Source organism: Notamacropus eugenii, chromosome 1 (assembly GCF_028372415.1).
Source record: "Notamacropus eugenii isolate mMacEug1 chromosome 1, mMacEug1.pri_v2, whole genome shotgun sequence".
Taxonomy (NCBI): Eukaryota; Metazoa; Chordata; class Mammalia; order Diprotodontia; family Macropodidae; genus Notamacropus; species Notamacropus eugenii.
Window position 1 is genome coordinate 346435568 of NC_092872.1, and position 19793 is coordinate 346455360.

Here is a 19793-nt window from a genome sequence, read left to right on the forward strand (position 1 = left end):
TTTCCAGAATTAACCAGGTGACTGCAGTTATTGAACCAGTCCTGCCAAAATTCTCAAGGAATTGAAAGGAACCAACTTAGAAAGGAGAAGAGCTGAAAAGAAATGCTTTCTTGGGACCTAACTAAGGTGGGAAGAGTGGATGTGGTTTTCAGAGTAAAAGAGGCAAAAACACACGAGACTTACCTTTCTTCTCATGTTTTTCTGCTTCTTCAAATAGGCCAGGTAAGTGGATGACCACACCATTGCCTGAGAGACACACATGGGAGAGAGGTTTATTGCTTAAATATAAGAATTAAGAAAATACATAGCTTTAAATGGTTTATTTTTTTAAAGGAAAATTGGGTCTAAAAAATTGCAGATACTGCCATATCCACTCTTTCTCCACATTTTCTTGGAGCACATTATCGGAATCTTTCTTTGCCCCATCACATTCTGTCTTGCATCATACTTTTTTGTTTACATGTCATATCCCCACATTGCACTGTAATAACAATGATAATTTCCTGGGAGATAGATAATGTAAGTCATAATATTAACTAACATTAAGGTTTTCAAGGTGGTTACAATTATTATCCCATTTGATTTTCATGACAACCTTGCTATTATTATACCCATTTTACAGATGAGGAAATTGAGGCAAACAGGAGTTAAGTGACTTACCCAGGGTCACACAGTCAGTAAGTGTCTGAGGTCAGATTTGAACTCAAGTCTTCCTAATTCCAAGCCTAGCATCCCTGTCTAGTTCTCCTATCTCCTATTTTATACATGAGGACACTGAAGATAAACACAGGTAAGTAAGTTTTAGAGGCAGTATTTGAATCTTGGACTCCTGACTCAAGATACAAGGCACATTCCACTGCATCATACTGCCCTCTTTAAGCCTAAAGACTAGTGGTGTTTTTCATCTTTGTTTCCCCAGGGTCCAGCACAGGGCTCTTTGCATGGTAGAAGAGGTTGTGATTTTCACTGGAATGGTTACTTTTGGGATTGATACCAACAACAACCTCCTTGCCTTTGCAGATGGTCTTTGTGAGGAGCCAGCCTAGTCCATTACTGGACCTATACTTGAAGATTTTCTGTCTTGACTTTAGAATCTTCTAGAACTTGCTTTCTGTCAATCAGTCAAATAATATTTATTAAGCACCTATTTTGTGCCAACCCCTAGCCTAGGGGATAAAAGTGAAGCAGAAGCTCAGATTACATCATGAGAAACTCTCTACAAATAAGTCAATTTTGAACAAATACCAAATAATAGGAGGTATTTTAGAGAGAGAAGGTACCAGTAATATGAGGAATCTGGAAAGACTGTAGAAGATGGTACTTGTGTTACTGCTGTTTGTCCTTCATTCTCAAAGAGGACATCAGGAAGATGGTGCCATGACTTACAAGTGAATTGGATTTAAGTGAGGCAGGGGTGTGCAAGGTCACCAGCCTCACTTTCTCCTCCGAAGCCATCTAGGTCCAGGGGCAAGATATAGATCAAGATGACTGGAGATGGTCCCCAGTACTTGTGTAGAATCTTGAAGGAAGAAAAGAACTCCAGGCATAGGGACTGGCCAGTACAAGGATGGAGATTGGAGATGGAGGGTGTGTGTAAAGATCAGCAAGAAGGGAAGTTAGGAAAGACTGTGGAGTGTGGGGAGGAGCATAAACTATTTGTCTTGGTCATGACTCTGCATTGTCTGCAATGGATTACTTAGAGCCAAAGGGTTCAAACAAATAGTTCTTTTACTTAAACTATTGTGATGTCTCTGGGTAGAAGCAGTTTCTGAGATGGTCAAAAATAATTTAGGAATATTAAAAACTAGAGAAAGTCTCCCTATAAAAAGGCAAAGGACTTCTCCAGAGCTTCCCACCAAAGTCCTAAAAATGACTTTTTAACTTTTCTTGCTTTAGTGCCCACAGTGAGGTCCCAGATCAATTCACTTGGGGGTGAAGTCAACTCAAACTGTCACAAGTCCTTACCTCAGCTCCCTTGATCACAGCAGTTCTGGCTGATGATGTTATTGTGGGACTGGGGGTGGGGGTCCTCACCAGTTCTACTGGTACCCTGACCTAACAGTGTTGGAAAGGTAGGTTCGGGTTGGATTGTAAAGGGTTTTAAAGACCAGATGGAAGAGTTTATATATTATCCTAGAGGCTATAGAAGCCACTCAAGTTTACTGAACTAGGCAGGTAACTTGGTCAGAAACGTATTTAATAGGATAGCCCCTTTGGCAGCTATATGGAAGCCAGATTATAGTGAAGGGAACCAATTAGGAAATCATTGTATTAGTATACATGACAAGTGATGAGGGCTTGAACTAGGGTGAGGTATGTGTGAGTGGAGAGACAGGATCAGATGCCATGGGAGAGGTAGAAATGGAAATAATCAATAACTTGTGCAATATATGGGATGAAGGAGAGTGAGATGTAGAAGTTAATGTTGAGTTCACAAACCTAGGAGACTGGAAGGATAGTGGTTCTTGATAGAAATCGAGAAGCTCTGAAAAGTGGGTTTAGGAGGAAAGATGAATTTTGTAATGGACATAATTGAATTTAAAATCACTCTAGGACAATTGGACATGACAGTTGGATGCTGGAGATATTCAATAGGCAGCTGTTGAGATAGGATTTAAGCTTAAGAGCAAAACTGGGACTGACTATATAATTTCGGGAATTGAATACTTAGAGGTGATAATTAAACCCATGTAAACTGATGAGATCATGGTTTAGAGCTGGAAGAGATCTTAGAGATGACCTAGTCCAATAACCTCATTTTACCTCATTTCTTATGGTTTCATTTATTTTACTCCATATCAGTTCATAATATTCTCATATTCATGACTCAGAAGACAATAATATTCCATTATGTTCACATATCAGTTTTTTTCAGCTGTTCCTCAGTTGATGGACACCCTTTTTATTGTCAGTTCTTTGCTGCTACAAAGAATGCTTCGGTGAATAATTAGTATAGGTTGGAATTTTGTTTTGATTTTTGAACTCTTGGGGTAGTGAAAGTGGATCTCTTGCTTGGAAGTGGGATTACTGGGTCAAAAGTTATGAACAGTTTAGTCACTTTTCTTGTATAATTCTTATTCACAGTTCCACCAACAGTGTATTAGTATGCCTATATCCCCATCTTTGCCAGTTTTCGTAGAGTAAGGTGAAACCTCAGAATTCTTTTAATTTGTTCCTTAATTGTATCTATCTTACAAAACTATGAGTGATTTTCATGATTACATTTTCAAATTATTTAGTTTGCAATCTTCTTTTTGAAAACTATTCATTTCTTTGACACTTATCTACTGCGGAATGGATCCTGGTGTTATGTATTTGTGTCAATTCACTGTATATCTTGAATGAAAGACTTTTTCTTTGTGATATTTAATGCAAATATTTTCCTACTTGACACTCTCTTTTTTAATTAATTTTTTTCTAATCAATGAAATTCTATCTTCTTTTCCTCCCACTTCCTCTCTTCCCATTGAGAAAGAAAGAAACCCTCCTGAACATGTGCAATCAAGCAAAACAAATTTCCACCTTAGCCATGTTCAAAAAATATTTCTCAGGCTATCACTTCTCTATCAGATGGTTAAGTAGCATGTTTGCTTATGAGTCATCTGGAATCATGGTTGGTCATTGCTTTGATCAGAGTTCTTAAATCTTTCCAAGTTGTTTGTCCTTAAAACATTGTTGTTATTATATAAATTGTTTTATTGGTTCTGCTTACTTTACATGAATTCATAAAGTCTTCCCAGGTTTCTCTGAAACCATCCTCTTCATCAGTTCTTAAAGGTGTTACAATATTCCATTACTTTCATACACTTGGTTTGTTCAGCCATCTCCCAACTGATAGATAGCTCCTCAGTTTCTAATTCTTTGCCACCTCAAAAAAAGCTGCAGTGAACTTAAGAAATATATTTAGATCCCTTTCTTCTTTCTTTGGTCTCTTGAGGGTAAAGGCCCAGTAGTAAGTAATATGGCTGGGTCAAAGCACGTGTATAGTTTAATAGTGTTGGGGGCATAGTTCCAAATTGCTTTGAAGAATGACTGGAGCAGTTCATAGTTCTATCAACAAGTTTGGTACCTGCTTCTCACACTGCCTCAAGCATTTGTTATTTTCCCTTTTCTTGTGAATTTTGTTAATCTGATTGGTGTGGGATGGAATCTTAGAGTTGTTTCTAATTATTAATTATCTAGAGAATTTTTTTCACATGAGTGTTGATTGGATTTCTTTCTCTGAAAACTACCTATTCATCTCCTTTGACCATTTATTGGATGGGGAATGGCTCTTATTCTTTAAATTTGACTCATTTCCCTATATATGAGACCTTCATCATAGAAACTTTCTTCAAATTTTTTTTCTCCATTAATTTGCTTCTCTTATAACTTCAGCGTCATTGGTTTTGTTTGTGCAAAAAACTTTTAAATTTTATGTAATCAAAATTTTCATTTTACTTTCTGCGATTTTATTTCTGGTTTCTCCATGAAATCTCCATGGATATGACAGTTCATTTCTTCATAGTTCCTCTAATCTGTTTATGATGTCACCCTCTACGTCTAAGTCATGTACTCATTTGGAGCTTATTTTGGTATATGGTGTGAGATGTTGGTCTAGGTCTAGTTTCTGCCAGACTGCTTTCCAGTTTTCTCAAAAGTTTTTGTCAGATAGTAATTTCTTACCCCAATAGTGGGATCTTGGGGTTTATTAAATACTAGTCTACTATGCTATTTACCTCTGTACATTGTGTATATAATCTGTTCCATTTATCAACCTTTCTATTTCTTACCCAGTTCCAAATATTTTGATGATTATTGCTTTGTATCAAAGCACAGGATCTGTACTGCTAGGTCTTCTTCCTCTCTATTTTTTTTTATTATTTCCCTTTAGATTCTTGAAATTTTGTTCCTTCAGAAGAATTTTATTTTATTATTCTAACTCTATGAAGTCATTCTATTCAGCTAGTATGGTACTAGAAAGTAAATTAATTTAGGTATGTAGTATTGACAGATTCTCTTCTAATTTTTTTATTCATGTGTAAGTTTTGGAAGTTTATCAGAATTTAATGAGTTTAATCTAATTAGTTTTAATCAGAATTGTCAGTGTTATCTTTTATGATCCCTGTGCCTTGTTTGTTTGGGAATGTAACCTGAGGAAATGTTGAGATGCTCACGTCTCCCCTTACTTGGCCTTGTATCTCAGTGTATATATGTGTGTGTTGGGGGGAGAGGGAGCAGGGAGATGTGAATCTTATTATTCACCTGCTTTGTTACAGAATTAGCAATTAAATTCCACAAAGGTTGGATACTATACACCAAGGATGTGGAGCAGTTCACAGAGACCATGGTGGAATAACATCCAGTTTCTGCTCCTCCTTAGCTTTAGAAGGATTTACCTTTCTGTACGGGAGCTTCCTGGGCCCTCTTTCCAACTGAGACAACTCCTGTTGTTTCCAAGAAAAGGTGACTTGAGATTTCAGAAAAACCTGGAAAGGCTTACATGAACTGATGCAAAGTGAAGTGAGAAGAACCAGAACATTGTACACAGTAATAGCGACATTGTGTCATGATCAGTTATGATAGACTTAGCTCTTCTAAGGACTCATGGTGGAAAATGCTGACCATATCCAGAGAAAGAGATAATGGAGTCCAAATGCAGATCAAAGCATACTATTTTCACTTTCTTAATTTTTTTTTAGTGGTTCTTTCCTTTTGACTTTCTTCTTCCACAACATGACTCATATGGAATGTTTTACATGAATGCACATTTATAACCAAATATTAAATTGCTTACCATCATACAGAAGGAGATAATTTGGAACTCAATATTTTAAAAAAATGAATGTTAAAATTGTCTTTACATGTAATTTGAAAAAAAATACTTTTTACAAAAAGAAGAGGTGGTCTGGTGTAGTAGAAGGAACATTGGACGAGGAATCCAAGAGTTCAGGAGATCTGAGTTCAAGTCTTTGTTCTGCTATCAATTCCCTGAGCAAGCTCAAGCAAGTCATTCTCCTTCTCATGGCCTCTCTCTTCTCCTCTGTCAAATGAGGGGTGGTAGTGGTTGAACTAGATAACCTCTTAAGTCAGGTCAGGCCTGCAGCTACCGAGGCACCAAGTTCAAGGGGACTGATGGCACTGGGAAGGGGTTCAACATTTTCTCCTCTAGGATGGTGATGGGGCTAAAGCTCAGTGATGGTGATGAGGAACTAGATAGAATGCTGAACCAAGAGTCAGAAAGACCTGGGTTCAAAACCTACCTCAGATAATTATTAGCTGTGAGACCCTGGGCAAGTCACTCTGCCTCAGTTTCTTCAACTGTAAAATGGGGATAACAATAGCACCTACCTCCCAGGGCTGTTTTGAGTATCAGGAAAGATATTTTGTTAAGTTAGCACAATGTTTGGCACAGAGTATGCTATTAATAGATTAGAAACAAATAAGAGTGGAAGAGAAGTTGTCATGAAAGTTGTGATTAGAAAGAGAACAGGAAGCCTATTGTGGTTAAAGCAGAGTTCATAGGTTAACCAAATTCAAGGAGCCAGAATAGACAGAAAAATGCAATTGGTCAAAAGTCTAGCAAGTCAATATGGAGAATAGATACCACAAAGAGGGACTGTAGGTTTACTTGTGGAAGCTAAGTGGCACAGTGGATAGAATGCTGGGTATGAAGTCAGGAGGACCTGAGTTCAAATCTTAGCTCAGATGCTTATTAGCTGTGTGACTGTGGGGCAAATCAAACCCTTCTTTCCTCAGTTTCCTCATCTGTAAAATCAGCTGGAGAAGGAGATAGCAAATCACTCCAGTATCTTTGCCAAGAAAACCCCAAAAAGAATCACCAAAAATTGGACACGACTAACAGGTTCCCTAGAGTCTCTCCCTTGAAGGAGTTCGCATTTTCCCAACAGGCCAGGTGGTTCTGCACTGAAGGGAGAAAGAGGTCAGTGTGGTTGTGAGAGTGGTAAGACAGGATTTAAAGAGAAGAATCAAGGATGGACTGTCTTCAAGGGAGCAGCAGTTGTATTTCAGGGAAAAAAAAATTAGATTAAGAAACAATTGTCCAGTTGAGGTAAGGATATGTAAATGATAAGCAAAGTAGACATGTTTGTGGCCCAAATAAAGCAGAAAGAAAGCCTGTAGGAAACACTGATGGAAATCATTATCCTCACCAGACCTGTTTCTAATGTATCATTCTGGCCACAATTTCCCCCCAATCCTATTTATTTGGTATGCATTACAGCACTCCTTTATTGTCTCTTTATGGTCTCCTTCCATTTGACTCTAATCTCTTTGGGGGAGAAGACTGTTGTTTTCCAACTTGCATCTTCCTTAGTGCTGAGATGTGAGAGCCTGGATAAGTTGCTTGACCTCTGTCTATCTCAGTTTCCTCAACACTAAATTGTATATCCTGAACATGATCAGAATGTAATAAATATGGAAGGAATGAGAGAAGTGACTTATCCAGGACTGGAGTCTAGGCGTTTAATGCATATACTTCCCATTTTTCCTGGCTGCCTTTCTGATGACCTACTACCACCCACTCCTTCCCTTGAGACACAGAGAAGGCAAAATACCTGTCTGACATGTGTTCTCAAACACAGCTGATTTGTCTCCAGTGGGATTAGATGAAGATGAGCGATGCTGCCAGGCAGAGGAGCGACAGGGTATAAGTTACATTGTGGGAGTGACTCAAAGACTTTGGACATATCTCAGGAACCACAGGTCATTCAAATGTCAAATGTGCTTCGTAGTTAATAACTGAAATAAGTGGCCTAAGGGGAAAGAGTACTGACTCTGGAGTCTGAGGACCTGTATTTGAGCCCTGTCTCTGCTACCTGCTAGGCATGTGATCTTAGGCAAGTCATTTTCACACTTCTGGGTCTCAGTTTTCTCCTTTGTAAAATGAAAGGGTTAAGATGATCTCTGAGACTTCTTCCAACTCTAATTCCCATAATCCTATGAATATCTAAAGATGACCTCCTGGAATGTTTCCCAGGATGAGAAGTAACAGGTGCTGCTGGATCAGGACATTCTACCTCTTGCTAGGAGAGCACAGAGAATCCTGTGTACACTTTCACTCCAGGGCCCTCAGATCTTCTGCAGGAATTACCTGGCCACCTTCTCAGTATCAGTTACAGGTCTGACAGGTTTGGCTCTAGCTCACCTGGGAAAATGACTAATTCATAGAATCATTGTGTTAGAGCTGGAAGGGACCTTAGTCAAGTTTTCTCATTTTATGGATGAGGAGATTGAGACCGAGAGGGATTCAATGACTTGACCAAAGTCAAAGAGATGGTAGCAGAGTTAAGATTTGGACCCAGCACTTGGATTCCAAATCCATTCATCTTTTCACTACCAGCATCAGGTAGTGATGCAGGTAGTGACAGTTTTTGTCAAAGTCCTCTCTGGCTGCAGAATTTCATGATGACTCTTATCTGGGAATATCTGGAAGATACTTGACTGAGGTGGGGGCTCAGAACAGAGGAAAACAAGCCATGACCATGGTCTCCTGTAGTCTATTTTACCTCTAGATTTATGGTTCTAAATGTGTTACTGATCTAGAACCTAAAGTTGTAGGGTTTAGAGTAGGAAGAGACCCTGGAGGTCATGCAAAGTAGTGGTAATGTCAGAAGAGAGAAGATGATGTATACAGGAGATGTTAGGAAGGTATAATTGAAAGGCCTTGGCACCAAATTGTATATGGGTGTGAGGAAGAGCAAGGAGTGGAAGATGACATGTAGGACATGGGGCTGGGTGACTGGAGGGATGGTGGTGTCCTCAATAATATGAGGGAAGTTAGAAGAAGCCAGGGTTTGGCAGGAAAGATAATGAGATCAGTTTTGGACACATTGGTTTTAAGATGGGACACACAGTTAGAGACAGACAATACATGTGACAAGTGGCCATCTATCCCCTGCTTTAAGACCTCTAGTATGGGGAAATCCACCACTTCCCAAGGCAGCCTATTCCACTTTGGGACAGCACTAAAGGTTTGGAAGTTTCTCTTGACACCGACAAAATTTGACTCCTTATAACTTTCAGCCTTTGTTCCTACTTCTGCCCTTCAAAGTGAAATAAAACCAACCTTATGCCTCTTTTACAGGTCAGACTTACAGGTATCTAAAGATAGTTATCATATCTCCTCCTGAGTCCTCTACTCTTTGAGATTAGCATCCCCAGTTTCTGTAACCAATCCTCATGTAGCTTGGATTGGAGGCTATTTTGATTGCCATCCTCTGCACATTCTGCAGTTTTATCAATTGTTTCTAAAATGTGGTGTATTGAATTCACTTCTTTAGATGTGTTCTGATAGGGCAGAATAAAACAAGACTATTGTGATCATATTCCTAGAAACCATGCCTCCCTGAATCCCTGAATGCAGCCCAAGATTCTTTTCATTCTTTCTCTGAATATTTTGAAATTTTGTTCTGCCAGAATCCAGGGTGCACATCAGATGATGTGTGGCTTACTTCATTTTCTCTGGATATTGTTTACTGTAAATTAGTGGTCCTTCTTACTGATATTCTTTCCATATATTACTTGATCCTGTCTGTGGTCTCTGGTTTGGTAAATATGCAAGAGCATGTCTTTCTTCCTCAATTTTTAGTTTAAAGCCTTTTGGAAGAGAATCACATAGACTTTAGTGTATTTTTACTGGCCCTCATTAGGTATACTCTACCCCACTGGTATATGAATGGTATTGGTATATATTTGTATATGTATGTATACACACACACACATACACATACACACACATATATATGCCATGGCTTAAGATATAAAAATATATACACACACACACACATACACATACATACACATATATATTCTCATATCTTAAGCCATGGCAAAGAAATATGAATCCTATCATCACCATTTTCTTAACCTTCTATTTACTTAAAAAAAAGAGAAAATCTTAGTGGTTTTATTGTGAAATAAAGCACTGAAACCTCTGAACAAGCCAGTGTTTGGGCTTCAGAGGGAGCTTCTGCTTTCTCCTGTTTCTTCAAGTGACAAAAGCAACTTGGGAACTATCAGAGCAACAGGGGAAATGTCAAATTTCTGATGAAAGGAGATAATAAGAGTTAATCACAGAGGTTTGTAAAAAGAAGGTAAAAACGGGACAGAAAATAAGGATGTTAAATATATTTTGCATGACTGCATTTGTCTAACCTATATTGAATTGCTTATCTTCTCAGTGGGTGGGGGCAGGGGGAAGAGGGGGAGAGAATTTGGAACTCAAAACATTTTTTAAACAAATGTTAAAATTTTTTTCATATAATTGGGGGAAAATGAAATATTAAGTTAAATTTTAAAAAGAAAATAAAGATGTGAGAAGAACAAGAAGATTTTTGAAATATATTGAGACAGTTACCATGATAATCAATAACTATGCAAAATTCAAGTGTTCTCTTTTGACTATAACTGGGTATATATGTATCATTGAAATGTGAATCCTAAAATGAGAAGCAATTTGTGAAACTTTACTGAAATGAATTCTACTTAAAATTTTTAAAAAATATATTTAATCTTCCATTTTCTATATAAAAGAAAACCACAAAATCTTCTTTTCTAAATAAGTAGTATCTAGTTTTTTTAAAAGACATTTTTTTAAAGAGACAACTTTTTCTTTTTCTTAGTCTTTCTAAGGCACAAACTTGTACAATACAAACTTCCTTCATCCATTACAGTTAGTTTGACTTCTAAATATCCTGCACAATAAATGTTTCTACCATAGTGGTCATCACTGCAACCCTGCAGGTCTGAGGATGATATTTGGAGTATTTCAAGGTACAGCATGGCTTTCTAATTCCCAGTCCATTATGTTCAGTTCTCTTGGTCTATGTTTTCTTCTAGCTCTGATATTCTATGGTTCTGTGATTCTAATTGAATAATGAAGAACTTTATTCTCCCAGGAAAGGAATTTCCTACATCAGTCAGTAAGAAAGGGAGAATTGGAGATACCAGGAACCCTCTGATACCTCTGAAATGTGAATGGGATAAAATGGAAAAACATAGCAGAATGGATTAGAAAGCAGATTCCAACAACATGTTGTTTACAAGAAACACATTTGAAACATAAAAATCCACACAGAGTTAAAATAGGCTGGAACAAAATCTGTCATACTTCAGCTGAAGTAAAGCCTTAAAAACTCTGATCAATCTAATGACCAACCATTATTCCAGAGGTCTGAAGATGAAACATGCTATCTATCTCCTGACAGAGAAGTGGCAGATTCAGAATGACACATACGTTTTTGGACACTGCCAATGTGACAATATGTTTTGTTAGTCAACTGAGGGCGGGGAGAAGGTACCCCCCAAAATAAAAATAAGTAAAATCTGAAAAAGAAAGTGATTGCTTCACCTTAGTATTTGTGATTGAAGAGAGGAAAGTGGAACATAGTTGAACATGCATAGAGAGATAGTTTGGGAGAGCAGATTTTAAAGGGTTCAAAGAAAGGATAAGTAAGTCAGAAAGGCCTAAAATCCTTGAGAGAAGTCAATCAGAGGGCTCTCAGAAACTCCCAAGGATGAAATTCTAAAGATACAAAGAGAAGTTAAGGGAAAAAATAAGAGTAGTCTAAAGCCTAAATTCAAAGATATAAAGAGAAGTTAAGAGAAAAAATAAGTAGCCTTAAAGCCTCAGTTTTCTCATATGTGAAACTGGGATAATGATACTGGTGGTAATGCTAGTTATGTTACTGTCATCATTAGTACAACTGCCTGTCTCTCAGGGTTATTGTGAAGATGAAGTAAGATAATGAATGTAAAATGCTTTGTAAATCTTAAATTGCTGTATATGTGGTCTCCTAATTTTTTTCATCATATGTCTTATCAGTAAAAAAAATTCTGAGTGCTTAACATACACATATTATTTATAAATTATACACATGTACTATTGCACTAATTGTATATATTATAAACCCCACAAAAATAGCTAAGCTATGAGATAAAGATAAAATAATATCTTGAAAATAATATTTACATATTAATTGTTCATATTCAGTTGTTTTTCACTCTTTGTGATCCCATTTGTGTTTTCTTGGCAAAGATACTAGAGTGGTTTGCCATTTCCTTCTCCAGCTCATTTTCCAGATGAAGAAACTGAGGCAAACAGGGTAATGTGACTTGTTCAGGGTCACACAGCTAGTAAGCATCTGAGCCAGATTTGAATTCAGGAAGATGAGTCTTCTTGACACCAGGCCCAGCACTCTATGCACTGTGCCACCTACCTGCTACTTATTAATGGTACAAAAACAATTTTTCTCTAAAATATTATTAATAATGACATTTTAAATGGAAACGATGAGATAGTATACACTTCATTATTTTTTAAACACTTTTCTATAACAGCAATTCAAAGGTCTAGTTCTAGGTTCACTTTATTTTAATACATACTATAGCTGGAAAAGATATGTCAAAAGATACATTGATCCAAATGAAAGAAATGCATTATTGGGTAGCTTACTAAATCGTGATACTCATTTTTTGATCCTATTTACTAATTGTTCACAGATTTTTAAAATTAAATTCAACTAATAAATTTCTGTCTTCTTTAAAATCAATCAGATGTTCTTGCAAATTAATTGGAAGGTGCTGTACTATGTATGTGTTTATGTATGAGTTCATAATTCACTGAAATTCTTCATTTAGAAGATTTTTAAACATGTTAAAAAATTCTGTCTAAAGTTTTTAGCTATGAAAGTATGAGTTTCCAGTAGGTGATACACATCATTTTCTGTCTGTAGCAGGAAAAATAGCAGGGTCAAATATTTCAAAGGTCAAGAAGGCTGTGGATTGAAAGAAGACTGTTGTATTTGGCAATTATCGTTGGTAACTTCGAAGAAAGCACTTTCAGTTGAATAAGGAGTCAGTGATAATACAGGGTGTCGCAAAAGTCTTAGCTAAGATTTGAAAACTATTGAAACTTAAAACATCACTAAGACTTTTGAGGCCTTCTATACACACAGCTAGGTGGCACAGTGGATAGAGTGCCAGGCCTGGAGTCAGGAAGACTGGTCCCTATGATTAGTAAGTCACTGTCTGTGATCTTTGAAAGATCCTGGACACCAAAGACTAAAGGAAACAAGGAAGAAAGGATGGGAGGGAGGGAGGAAGGAAAGAAGGAAGATCAGACGTAGACAAGAAAAAGGGTGTATCCCCATTGTCAAAACAGGAAAGAAAATGGATTGTAATCTAGAGGCTTGTGAGTTTGAATTATATTTTTTGCAAAATTATAGAATATATTTTTCAAGGAATTTTAGTGAAGATCTAGAAAAGAAAGAGATAACCACAAAGAGCAAGCATGGTTCATCATACCAGATTGATTTCATTTCCTTTATCAACAGAGTTATTTGACTGTACATATAGTTTACCTAGATTTTAGCAAAGCATTAAACAAAGTCTCTTGTTAAGTCATTGTGGAAGAGCTGGAGAGATGTAGGCAAGATAATAGTGGCATGAATTTGGAACTGAAGGAATGGATGCAATCAGTATTCATTATTGTCTTAGAGGCATCTGTGCTTGGGTCTTTTCTGTTCCACATTTTTATCTGTGACTTGGATACTGATTAAATTTGCAGATGATAGAAAGCTGATAGGGAACGCTAAATTGTTTGGAGAAAAAAATCTGGATTAGATCTCAGGAAACTAGGTATTTGGCCTTATCTAATCTCATGAAATCTAATAGGGATAAAAAAAATTACCTTCCCAAGTATAGGGTGTAAGAAGTTTGTCTAGATAGCAGTTCAGGTCTCAGAGAGCAGTGCTTTTAATGGGCTACAAACTTCAGGCATAAAAAAAGTTAATTTAATCTTGGGTTGCTGGGGAGAGATGGAGGTGATAGTTTTACTATGCTCTGGGCCGTTCAGATTACACCTGGAGCATTGTGTGTGCAGCACCATATTTAATAAGGAAGGACGTTCATAAATTAGAAAGTGTCCATAGGAAAGTGATCTGGATGGTAAAAGGCCTCAAACATCGAGCTGTGTGAGGATCAGTCAAAGAAACTGGGGATGGTTGTTCTAGAGAAGGGAGGAGACTGTCTCAGAAACACCTCTACCTTTTCTTTTTCTGCTTTCCTTTCTGTTTGCACAGGTGCAGGAGAGGGAGACAGAATATGGCAAGGGTTAGGGAAGACTACATTTCTTATGAGACCCCAGCTTCAAGATCATAATAATGGTTGGTTTTCTCAGGATTCCAGGCAAGCCAGAGGTTGGCACTTAACTGGTGGGGAGAAAGAAGGAGATTTCTGGTGCTGAAGAGGATCCAAAGTGGACGGAGGAGAAAACAGTGGTGGCATCCAAGAAAACCATAGGGATATGATAGCTTTAGCTGCCAGGCCACCCATAGAGAGTTAATGACATAAACAGAACAGGGAGAGAAGACATTCTGGCTGTAATAAGACCCTTGATCTTGGCAGGACCTGACGAAGAATGGAGAGAGATGCAGAATTTGTTCTCACAGGAGTCCACAGCTCCTCATTTCAGCCATAGAGATTATGGACTTTGTCTAGACTGTATGTTTTTGGAAGGCATTAAGACCCTGGGAGAGAAAGAATCAGGAGGAGGAAAATGACTGTAGCCAATGGGAATGTGGGGAGTGATCAATTTGTGGTTTTGCTTTTCATTTCTGTCCTGAGTAAATGTGTATGTTTCTAAACATAGTGGTGGCCTTGGTTTCCAGCAAGCATGGACCTATAACTTAGATACCCCTTGTCAGAACTTCCCAGAGGCATTTGGGTGGCAGCAATAGAGTTATTAGTTAATGAGAAGTCTCCAAGATAGAACCTTGGGTTTGTGCAAGTCCAGAACTGCCTTAGACCTCAGATGTTTGACGTAGAAGGATTGAAATTGTTCTGCTTAGTCCTAGAGGGCCAAATTTGGAAGGCAGATTTAGTGTTATCATAGGGAAGTTTCCTAACCGTGAGAGCTGTCTTTAAGGTTGCCTCAAGAGGAGGGAGTGCATTCCCTAATGGTGATGGTGATAATGATAATAGCTAACATTCATATTTAAATAGCACTTTAAGGTTTACAAAATACTTTACACAAGTTTACTCTTCTGAGTGAAGACTGCATTACCACCTGTTGGTGATGTGGTAGGATGACTCTTGGTTAGGTACAGTTTGGAATAGATGGCCTCTCCCTTCCAACTGTGAGATTCTGGGATTTGGTAAGGGTGAGAGAATGACCAGTCTGAGATTACTCAGCTAGTAAACTAAAGGGTGGCGCATATCAACATTATAAAGACAAAGGCCTTTGAAAGACTTAAGAACTCTGATTATTTGAATGATCAGTGATGATTCCAGAGGACCTATGATGTCTTTCTCTGTCTCTCTGTCTGTCTCTCTGACATGAATAACGGAGAAATTTGTTTTACTTGATTATGCACATTTGTTACATGGTTCTTCCCCCCACCCCACCCCCCACCCCATTCCACTCTCCAGTGATGGCAAGGGGGAAAGGTAGCAAGGAAAGAAAATAGATTTTGGTTAAGTGAAAAAAAATTAAATCTTTTGAAAACATAACAAGTGGAGGTTGAGTAAGGTGATCTGCTTACCAATGAAGGACACAGCCTTGGTGTTGATGATGCCACTGGGCAGCAGGTGGAAATCGAACTCTTTACCATCAACCACTACAGTGTGGCCAGCATTATTTCCTCCCTAGAAAGGAAAATAAAATTCATCAGAGAGTGAACGGTCTGGGACAGGCTTGGCTGACTCCCTAAACCTGGGGTTAAATCCATATACTCTCATTCCTCAGTCACATCACCCTATCCAGACCTTGGTCTTGCTGAAGAGACATATTTAAAATGGCATCTTTTGGTCCACTGAACTTAATACTTGGGAAAAGGGAATCAGCATCTACAGGGCTAGTTAGCTGTGTATAGAGAGTTACTTCTCCCTCCTGGCCACAGACTAAACCTTGACCCTGGCTCCTGAGAGTTACAACCTTAGTCCAAGCCTGGGTCCTGACCCTGTCTTCAAAATGAACCTTGACCCTAGCTCTGGTCACACCAGTCATGAAAACAACAAATGGCAGCCCATTTTCTCCTATTCCATTATGCCCCACAGGCAACTTCCCAAGGAAATGTGGCTATTTAGTTGTTGAGTCTTTTGGGAGAGGTGGCAGAGAGGGGTATTGATGGAGTGCATGAATGATCAAGGTCCCTATATGCATGTTCATTTCATGCACCTTCCTGAGCCCTTCTGGCAATCTACACCCCATCTTCCTTCAAAGAATAAAGAAAATAAAGATGCACAGTCCAGCTTCTCAGGGTGCAGGAGAAGACTAATTTTGGCCACAATTTAGTTGGTTTTTACCTTTCTTACTCTCTGGCTAAAGCAATTTATAGGAGAGAGACCCTTGGACCAGAGGTCGGAACATCTGGGTTATAGTATAAGCCTTGTCACCCACTGTGATTTGAGGCAAATCACCTGCCCTTTTTGATCCTTCACTTCCTAATCTGCATAAATCCATGCCCCATCTCTTTCTCAGCGTTGCTGGGAGGCTCAAATGAGACAACAGATGGGTGCTTTGTATGCTCTAAATTGGTCTATGAATGTGAGGGAGTATTATTTAGGATAGAATGTCAGAACTGGAAAGAACTTTAGAAGAGAGAACAAAAAAGGTCTGAGTTTGGAGGGAGCTGAGAGATTAGTTAGTCCAATCCTTTCATATTCCAAATGAAGAAACCAGACTCAGGAAAGGGAAAAAGGCATGAAAAGGTCACAGTCAAGACAATTAGGACTAAAATCCAGTTTCTCCGGCTCTACCCTTTCCATTGCACAAAAGTATTTGCTTCCTGTGGACTCACTGTCAATGGACAGCGGGAAAAGCAAGGATGGGGCCTTTGGAAGGATAGATAATGTACAAATAGGTTAAGTGAGTTATTGACTACAATTGGAGGCAGCAAGATCTATGGGAAGACAATGGGACCATGATTCAATAATCTTGGGTTTGAGTTCCTACTCTTCTATTCATTTGCTATATGACCTTGGGGCTCTTCAATTCTCTGGGTCTCAATTTCTCAATAGGTCAAGTTTTTATTGCTGTTTGTTCAGTAGTTTCAGTCATGTCCAATTCTTTGTGATCCCATTTGGGGTTTTCTTGGCAAAGATACTGAAATGGTTTGCAATTTCCTTCTTCAACACAGTTTACAGATGAGGAAACTGAGGCAAACAGGGTTAAGTGACTTGCCCAGGGTCACATAGCTAATAAGACTGAAGCTGGATTTGAATTCACCAAAGATGAGTCTTCCTGATAACTCACATTTATGTAGCACTTACATGTCAGGTACTGTCTCTTGATCCTCACAACATCCTTGGGAAGTAGGTGTTATCATTACCCCATCTTCTAGCTGAGGCAGCTGAGGCCAACCTAGGTTAAATGATTTGCCCAGGGTCGCACAGCTAATAAGTCCAAGGCTAGATTTGAAGTTAAGTCTTCCTGACTCTGGACTCAGCACTCTATTTCCACTGCTGTACCTAGCTTCCTCCAATTAATTATAATAATTTCTACTCAGTCTTCTTCAAAAGGTCGTTGTGAAGTCCAAATAAGATAATAGATGTGAAAGTGTTTTGAAAAGTTAGCAGTGCAGTATCAGTGTTGGGAATTATTACCAAACCTTTCTGTTTGGTTAGCAGGAACTCCTTGTTACACAGACTCTGAGTCTGGGGCTTACGTTGCTGTGTGGACCTGGACCCTAAGCCCACCAGATACAACCATAAGAGCCTAGGCAGGGACATAGCTAGATAGAGACACAAGTAAGTGTTAAATATTCCTGTGATCCTTTTGTCCATTAATAATGAAGGCCTCACAGATGTGTGGCATATGGCTAGCCAGACTATCCACAATCTGCTTGCCCGTCAGGAGCCAGATGCAAAAAGGCCATTTTTGGAAGGAAGAATGTTCCAAGGCTCCCTTATCCATCTGTTGGTCCTTGAAGCTGGACAGCATTCCACATAAACTGGGGTGGAAACTGTGGGGATGCTAGATTCAGTCTTTAAAATAGTCTGCCCGATGGAAAGGTCCCTAGACTTGGAATCAAAAGACCTTGGTTCAGATCCTGGCTCTGTCTCTGAAGGTGAGACCTAATGAAAGCCCCCTTTCTCTGCGATGTAGTTTTCTCCTTGGTGACTATGGAGATAATAATCCCTGTCTTTGTTTCCATCAGGTGAGGTTTAAATGAAATAAAGAAGGGAAGGAAATAAACATTTATATAGTATCTACCATGTGCAAGGCACTATACTAATCACTTTATAAATATTATCTCATTTGATCCACATAACAACCCTGCCAGGTAGGTTCTGTTATTATCCCCATTTTAGCAGTTGAGGAAACTGAGGCAAACAGAACTTAAGTAACTTGTCCAGGGTCACACAGCTAGTAAGCGTCTAAGGCTGTATTTGAACTCAGGTCTATCCTAACTCTAGGCTGAGTGCTCTATCCTCTGCGCCATATAGCTGCCTCAGATAAAGTACTTTGAAAGGTGTAAAAAGTGATAATCAAATAAATTATGTCATTCTGGTTTCTTAATATGTCTATATTGTGCCCCCAAGATATTCTCATTGTGAGACAATGGAGTATAATGGTAACTACTGAATTTGGAGTCACTTGACGTCGGGCATGTCACCTAACCTCTCTCGTCCATAGAATAAAAATCATATGAACTACTGTTATTATTATAGCCCATCCCCATAACTAGCTCCCCTCCTTACAACCTCAGGGAATTATAGCTCCCTTCCACACCTCCTTCCTGGACTCTGCCCATAGCCTAAGCATCCTCTCTGGCCTCCTGCAGGTCTTTTTTTTTTTTTTTTGTAAAGGAAATCAGGGTTAAGCCACTTGCCCAAGGTCACACAGATTGTAAGTATCTGAGGTCACATTTGAACTCAGGTCCTCTTGACTCCAGGGCTGGTACTATATCCACTGTACCACCTAGCTACCTCCTTCCTGCAGGTCTTCCAAACAGTTCCTCCCTGGCCTTCATCCTTCACAACACTTTTATCTGTGTGGAGAAAAGACTCAGATTTCCTGCATGGCTTAGAGCTCAGTGAGTTGAGGATGTGACTCAGAATTAAGGAATTGCTTCCTAACAATCCCAGCTGTTCCAGATTGGAATTTTCATAATAGGTTGTGAGTTTCCTCTTCTAGCAGAAGCACCTGTTATAGCTATTGTAGAGGGAATTCCTGTTCACACACTGGTTGGATAAGATGACATCTGAGGTTCCTTTCCTCTGACTCTGACATTCTGTGATACTGTGATCAGCAGAACTTTTTCCAATCTGTCTTCAGGACCTTCCTGACTCAAGATTACTGTAGCTTGAAATGGTCTCCTCCCTTCATCTCCCCAACCAGCCTAATGATCCTAGAGCTTAGTTATTTGTCTGTCAATTCCGATTTCCAGGACTATATGTTTATATACATGTGCATATGTATATTATGCGTGTGAATTATATATGTATATGCATGTATATGTATATCCACACACACATATCCACATACATACACAGACACACAGACACACACACAACAACTAGATGGCTCAGTAGATAGAGTGCTGGCCTGGAGTCAGGAAGACCTACATTCAAATTCAACCTCAGATGTACTAGCTGTGTGACCTTGGACAAGTCACTTAACCTCCCATAGGGTCACAAAGAGTGGAACACAGCTGAATGACTGAATAACAGCCACAAGGTATAGATCACAAATACATGCAAATATCTGAGTCCTAGGTTTTTAAAATTGCAAAAGACATTAGAGACTATCTAGCCCAACCTTCTCATTTTACAGAAGCAAGAACCAAGAC

The 19793-nt window shown here is 38.8% G+C and overlaps 1 protein-coding gene across 1 annotated transcript in view; it reads right to left on the reverse strand.

The window, feature by feature from the left end:
* The window catches only part of ADSS1 (adenylosuccinate synthase 1), a 75749-nt gene that overhangs the window by 29728 nt on the left and 26228 nt on the right, over positions 1-19793 (reverse strand). The window contains exons 2-3 of the mRNA XM_072630059.1: positions 15543-15645; positions 184-246 (exon numbers count right to left, since the gene is read on the reverse strand). Coding sequence (XP_072486160.1) covers positions 184-246; positions 15543-15645 — 166 coding nt within the window. The remainder of the gene's footprint in view (positions 1-183; positions 247-15542; positions 15646-19793) is intronic.